The 7,459-nt window shown below is 52.3% G+C and overlaps 1 protein-coding gene across 1 annotated transcript in view; it reads right to left on the reverse strand.

Annotated features, from left to right (window-relative positions):
• Positions 1-5,415, reverse strand: part of SOX5 (SRY-box 5) — a 230,170-nt gene extending 224,755 nt beyond the window's left edge. Inside the window, exons 1-2 of the mRNA XM_018560020.1 lie at positions 5,280-5,415; positions 3,746-3,843 (exon numbers count right to left, since the gene is read on the reverse strand). Of these exons, the coding sequence (XP_018415522.1) occupies positions 3,746-3,783 (38 nt within the window). The 5' untranslated portion in view covers positions 3,784-3,843; positions 5,280-5,415. The remainder of the gene's footprint in view (positions 1-3,745; positions 3,844-5,279) is intronic.
• Between the last annotated feature and the right edge of the window lie 2,044 nt (positions 5,416-7,459).

The raw sequence follows: 7,459 nt of genomic DNA on the forward strand, positions 1-7,459 counted from the left end.
CAACAAGAGGAGGGGAAGTGGGGGAGATTTGGAAACCTGGAAACAGATAAGGAAAGGCACAATATTCACAACACGCAGAAGACCCCACAGGGTGACCTCGCGTCTACGACCCATATTTGGGGCTTCCATTATAAATTTTTAAAAAGCAGAAGGTTTAGCTAAATCTGACACTCGTCGTGAAGCAAGACTCACTTTCTAAGTTTTCCTATCGGGCCCCCATTGCGTTATCCGTCTATGTGACGTCTCTCTTTATCACACACAGGCTTGGCGCTCCTGACCCAATAGGCAGACCCTTTTACTAGCCCGGGCGAGCGGTTCACTGGCACACAAGGCAGAGAATGCCTCTCTCTTCCTCCCTCTCTTTTTTTTCTGAAAAATAATTTAGGAGAACAGGATAAAATGGTGAGCAGGTGAACAGCCAACCCCCCCCCCCCCCCCCCCCAGTGTCCCTGGAACAATGAGCGCCCAACGCCTGGCACCGACCCTAGAGCTGGCTAAGGCGCCGAAGGGGATTTACAGTTGCCCATTGTTGTCGTAACCCCAAAATAAATTCAGTGGGTGTTCGAATGAGTCAGTTATTACAGCCCTCCTTCTCCTCGGCAGATATTTTTTCGCTCCAACCTGCGTTTTTGTTAGATGCGGGGCATCCTGCCGCTTGTGTAATGCCCTTTTTTTGCAGCAATTGTGATGTAGAAAATACAAGCCTATAATACACTCCCCCCAAGTAGTTTATCTTAACCCCTCCATGCAGGGCTGGAGTGGGGGGTGGGATAAACATACAATACATTCCGCAGGCTCCGGCTAGGGGCCACAATGTCACATTTGTCGCCGCTTTACTTGTTTTCGACCTAGGCTGCCATAAAGTTTTAAAAAAACAGACTGATAATGTGCCAAGGGGTACAAAAAGAAAAAAAACTTACACAACTTTCAGCGGGCGACAACTTGTCCTCTCTGTCCGATGGCTTTTTTTTATCACCAGTCGGAAAGCACAGGCATCCCAGCGTTATCCGTTTCGCAATGACCTAGTCAGAAACACACCTCCCGGCTCGGCCGACGCTGGTCAGGGACGCAGGCATCCCCCACCCCCAGGGATGCCAGGAGCGGAGACGCAGGCCTTGCTGTGTGCACGGACCGGGGAAGGGGAGCAACACAGTCGTGACCGCCACGAGGAGCAGAACAGGACAGTCAGCCAGCACGCCTGGGGAACGCCGAGCGAAATCTAATCACAGACCTCAGAGCGCAAACTAGCCAGCACATCTGACAAGCATCTGCTGTGATAGGAAGGGACGTGTTAATAGTGAACAGGGGAGGAAGGGGAAAAAAAAAAACACAGCTGCCACTAACAACACCGTGACAAAAGCTCGGGTGTAGAAGGGATCACCCCGGCCTTCCCGAAAACTGTCACACTGTTTTGCAGCAAAAAAATGTCACACTATCTCGACGAATTAAAAAAAAAACAAAAAACATGCACTCGGCAATCCTGCTCCTAAATCAGCACGAGATAAAAACCCGGACGCCTGACAGACCGATGCCAACCGAGATTAAGAATCCGCTAAGGTGATCTAGCCGTAAGCCGGGAAGAAAGCAAGCGATTGGCAGGAAACGTCAGGCCTCTGCGACCAACGCTCCAAACTTTTCCAAAACTTTGCCGGCTGCTCCGGAGGGGTGATGTTTTACCGGGAGAGCCGCTCGACTCTCAATCAATTATTCTGTAATGGGATTAAGGGAGAGCAAACAGGTCCCCAACGCCCGGCGCTTACAAGTTAAATAGAGGAGAGAAAGAAAAAAAACAAAAACATATGAATCCTCTGTGTGAGCTGATAGAGGAACGACCTTTGAACGCTGGAAAAATGTGAAATGGATTCTCGCCTGTCACTTCGTAACAAAGCGTTCAGTTCACAAGGAAAACAAATATATATACAAAGAAAATACGACAAACTCTCACCGACATTCTACACACATTGTCCTTTCCATTTCGGCTACACGTTAGGAAAAACAAAAAGCCCAAAATGCCAGCAAATGCCACTTGTGGACATCACACACACAGAATAAAAACTTGCGTACACCGACCGACTTTTGCGGGGTGACACTCACGGCGCTGATAATTGAGGAATGAGGCCAAGTATGTACGAGTGACTTTGTAATGGAAACATTTGCCTGAAGCGGAATATATTTGTGCTGTTCGTACACTGGGACGGTAGATCGGGGTGTTCACACAGACATGAAGGGATGTAAAAGTTTGGAGGATGGGGGGGACGTAGGCAGTGAGCGGGTGTTCGGACACACTGGGGGGGGTCTGGGTGAAATGGACGCAGGATGTCAGAGGAGAATGGTTGGGATGGAAAAGGAAAGCAGGAAGGAAATGTGAAAAGAAGACGGAGAGGGGAGATGAAGGATGAGGGGGATCAGTCCGGAGCATCCAGGGATTGGCAGAGATTAGGGATATGCTGGCCATACACTGGGCAGATGACCAGGCTCCAAGAGCAGTCGATTAGGAAAATCCCCACTCTGGTGGGCGACCGGCACTCTCTGTGCAGACTACTTCGGCAGGGGGACTCCCTGTGCACACAACAGAGCTGCAAGGACTGTCACTACTTGTGCCAGCACTTCCTGGAAGCGGGCTACTTCTCAGAGTACCAACTCTGCAGGAACTGCCTCTATGAACGGCTAGCCCGCTATAAGCCCACTACAGCTATGGCAGTACCGGGATGGACTACTCCTGCGAGGAGTGCAGCCAGAGCTCCGACCCTAAACCCAGCTTGCTGGGGAGTTGTGTAAGCAGAGCCAGGGAGGCAGAGGGCAACACCGCGACAGCCTGTTGTGTAGGGAGCCAGGAAGCAGGGTGCACAGAGAAGAGGTAGGGTGCACACAGCATAGGGAAGGGTGCACAGAGAAGAGGCAGGGTGCACACAGCATAGGGAAGGGTGCACAGAGAAGAGGCAGGGTGCACACAGCATAGGGAAGGGTGCACAGAGAAGAGGCAGGGTGCACACAGCATAGGGTAGGGTGCATGGAGAAGGGACAGGGTGGGCACAGCATAGGGAAGGGTGCACGGAGACGGCAGAGTGTACACAGTGTAGGGAAGGGTGCACAGAGACGGCAGAGTGTACACAGTATATGGAAAGGTGCACAGAGACGGCAGAGTGTACACAGTATAGGGAAGGGTGCACAGAGACAGGCAGAGTGCACAGAGACGGCAGAGTGTACACAGTATAGGGAAAGGTGCACAGAGACAGGCAGAGTGTACACAGTATAGGGAAGGGTGCACAGAGACGAGCAGAGTGTACACAGTATAGGGAAAGGTGCACAGAGACAGGCAGAGTGTACACAGTATAGAGAAGGGTCCATAGAGACGGAGAAGGGTGCAGGCAGCTTAGGGAAGGGTGCATGGAGATGGGCAGGGTGCACAAAGCACAGGAAGGGGTGCATGGGAAAAGGGCAGAAGTAACCAGATCCTGGAGCAGGGTGCAGAGATCAGGCACAGCGCAGGGACTGTGTAGCAGGAGACAGGCTGGACTGATGGAACATAGAGCGTGGTAGACACGGGAAGAGTGCAGGGAGTATGGGAGAGAGCGGGGTGTAGTGTGGACTCATGGAGGAACAAGGAGCAGGGTGAAGAGACCAGGGCAGAGTCTGGGCAGATGTGGGTATAGTCCGGGCACAGCAGGGTGAAATCTGGGCACATCCAGGTCCCTGACAATAGAACATACACACAGGGAGAACGTAGCAGCAAAAGTGCACTCACCTCTCAAACTCCGGCGGTGCGTCTGGCTCGGTGAGCATGCTGAATCCAGCACAATATCCCTTTGTCACAGCCGCCACTTCTGATGGCTGGATGAGAACCTGTCAAGGAGTGCAGAGCGGAGTGAGACCTCTCCTCACACTCACACACACTCACACTCACAGATCGCTGTTAAAGGGCCAGCAGTGCGGGGAGCTCTCTCCTGTCAGTCAGATCCTGCACAATGCTCGTCATCCCTGGGACAGGACACAGCAAGCTGTTCACTGGGATCTGCCACCTTCCAGAGTGCTGCGGAGTGCTGCCCCCTCCCACCCCCACAACAATCACACATTGTTCCCAGCAAAGAAAAGCAACTGGGACACACAGAGGCCCCTGCCAGGGACACCGCGCTCTCTGCACCACTCTCTCTCTCTCTCTGCTCCTCACAGCACTCTACCACACTGACTGCACTCTCGCTGCTCCTCGCAGCACTCTACCACACTGACTGCACTCTCTCTCTCTCTGCTCCTCACAGCACTCTACCACACTCTGATTACACTCTCGCTGCTCCTCGCAGCACTCTACCACACTGACTGCACTCTCTCTCTCTCTCTCTGCTCCTCACAGCACTCTACCACACTGACTGCAATCTCTCTCTGCTCCTCGCAGCACTCTACCACACTGATTACACTCTCGCAGCACTCTACCAAACCGACTGCACTCTCTCCAACCTCCTCCACTGACTGCAATCTCTCCTGTCTACTCCACTCTCTCCTCTACTGACTGCACTCTCTCCACTCCTCGCAGAACTCTACCACACTCTCTCCTGTCTCCTCCACTGACAGCACTCTCTCCTGTCTCCTCCCCTGACTGCACTCTCCTCCACTGACGGCACTCTCTCCTGTCTCCTCCACTGATGGCACTCTCTCCTGTCTCCTCCACTGATGGCACTCTCTCCTGTCTCCTCCCCTGACTGCACTCTCCTCCACTGACTGCACTCTCTCCTGTCTCCTCCACTGACTGCACTCTCTCCTCCACTGACTGCACTCTCTCCTGTCTCCTCCACTCACTGCACTCTCTCCTCCACTCTTTGTTCACCTTTACACTCTCTTTCTCCTAACCTTCCCCTGCACTGTGTTCCCTCTCAGTGTATGATGTCTCTCACTCAGTGTGCACTCTCTCAGTATATCATTGCACGTTTTCTCTCAGTCAGTGTGCAGTCTTTCTGTCAGTCAGTGTGAGGTGTCTCTCTGTCAGTCAGAGTGCACTCTCTCTGTCAGTGTAAGGTATCTGTCAGTTAGTGTGAGGTGTGTCTCTCTCTCTCTCAGTCAGTGTGCAGTCTCTCTCTGTCAGTGTGCAGTCTCTCTCTGTCAGTGTGCAGTCTCTCTGTCAGTCAGTGTGCAGTCTCTCTCTGTCAGTGGGAGGTCTCTCTCTCTCTGTCAGTCAGTGTGAGGTGTCTCTCTCTCTCTCTCTGTCAGTCAGTGTGCAGTCTCTCTGTCAGTGTGAGGTCTCTCTGTCAGTCAGTGTGAGGTCTCGGTCTCTTTCTCAGTGTTCGTACCAGCACTGTGGTGTCAGCGGTCTCTGTGTCTCTCAGCACTGACTCCGGAGTTGCTCTCAGAGGGTGAAGCTCTCACACAGTGTCTGTCTCTCTCCATATTTCCCCGGCTGTCTCTCTATGAGTGTCAGTGCGGGCCCCGGGGCGGTGCGGGCACTGGGGGCCCCGGCGGGTGACAGGACAGTGACAGGCGCGAGCACGAAAGGAGAGAACGGGAGCGCGCGCTGCCTGACCGTCCGTCCGTCCGTCCCTCCCTTCCTCGCTCCACCCCGCCCTCTCCCCGCGCTGCTCCGCCCACCTGACCAGTTATTGCTCCGCCCACCTAACGCCTGACTGGCCGCTCTGATGAATCCAAGAGCTAATAACCCCTTCCTGCCCGACATTATCCCAGAGCAACATTAACCCCTTCCTGCCTGACACCAGTACAGAGCAACATTATCCCCTTCCTGCCCGACATTATCCCAGAGCAACATTAACCCCTTCCTGCCTAACACCAGTACAGAGCAACATTATCCCCTTCCTGCCCGACATTATCCCAGAGCAACATTAACCCCTTCCTGCCTAACACCAGTACAGAGCAACATTATCCCCTTCCTGCCCGACATTATCCCAGAGCAACATTAACCCCTTCCTGCCTAACACCAGTACAGAGCAACATTATCCCCTTCCTGCCCGACATTATCCCAGAGCAACATTAACCCCTTCCTGCCCGACACCATTCCAGAGCAATATTAACCCCTTCCTGCCCGACCCCATTCCAGCGCAACATTAACCCCTTCCTGCCCGACACAATCTCAGAGCAACATTAACCCCTTCCTGCCCGACACCATCCCAGAGTAACATTAACCCCTTCCTGCCCGACCCCATTCCAGAGCAACATTAACCCCTTCCTGCCTGACACCAGTACAGAGCAACATTAACCCCTTCCTGCCCAACACCATCCCTGCGCAACATTAACCCCTTCCTGCCCAACACCATCCCAGAGCAGCATTAACCCCTTCCTGCCGACACCATCCCAGAGCAACATTAACCCCTTCCTGCCCAGCACCATCCCAGAGCAATATTAACCCCTTCCTGCCCAACACCATCCCTGCACAACATTAACCCCTTCCTGCCCAACACCATCCCTGAGCAACATTAACCCCTTCCTGCCGACACCATCCCTCAGCAACATTAACCCCTTCCTGCCGACACTATCCCTGAGCAATATTAACCCCTTCCTGCTCAACACCATCCCTGCACAATATTAACCTCTTCCTGTCCGACACCATCCCTCAGCAACATTAACCCCTTCCTGCCGACACCATCCCAGAGCAGAACTAATACCTTACTGCCTAAAACCACCCCAGAGTAAAATTAACTCCTTCCTGCCCGACAATATCCCAAAGCAACATCAAAGTGATATAAAAGTCAAAAGGTTTTTAAGCTATTTCAAATGCTGTTGAAATAATTTACAATGGACGCTGCTTCTTGATGTTTAAAAGTTTTAGTTTCCTGCAGAATCAGCTGCTCCCATCAGCACTGGCCCTGATGTCCCTTGCAGGGTCCAATAGAGCTACCCTTGTACCTGCCGACACCATCCCTCAGCAACATTAACCCCTTCCTGCCGACACTATCCCTGAGCAATATTAACCCCTTCCTGCTCAACACCATCCCTGCACAATATTAACCTCTTCCTGTCCGACACCATCCCTCAGCAACATTAACCCCTTCCTGCCGACACCATCCCAGAGCAGAACTAATACCTTACTGCCTAAAACCACCCCAGAGTAAAATTAACTCCTTCCTGCCCGACAATATCCCAAAGCAACATCAAAGTGATATAAAAGTCAAAAGGTTTTTAAGCTATTTCAAATGCTGTTGAAATAATTTACAATGGACGCTGCTTCTTGATGTTTAAAAGTTTTAGTTTCCTGCAGAATCAGCTGCTCCCATCAGCACTGGCCCTGATGTCCCTTGCAGGGTCCAATAGAGCTACCCTTGTGTGTGCTAGTATGCTGTCTGTGTCTTCACAGACTCAGCAAAGCAATCTACTCCCCTCCTCCCCCATTCTCCAAGCTGGTAGATTAACAGTTGCTGGAGACTGCTCTGTCCCTTGTGATCTTGTACTAGACAGGAAGTTCAGAGAAGCAGAGCTGAGAGAGTTGGAGCTGTTCAGAAACATGACGACTATAAGTGTTTGT

The sequence above is a fragment of the Nanorana parkeri genome, unplaced genomic scaffold (assembly GCF_000935625.1).
Source record: "Nanorana parkeri isolate BGI_ZX_2015 unplaced genomic scaffold, ASM93562v1 scaffold426, whole genome shotgun sequence".
NCBI classification, from domain to species: domain Eukaryota; kingdom Metazoa; phylum Chordata; class Amphibia; order Anura; family Dicroglossidae; genus Nanorana; species Nanorana parkeri.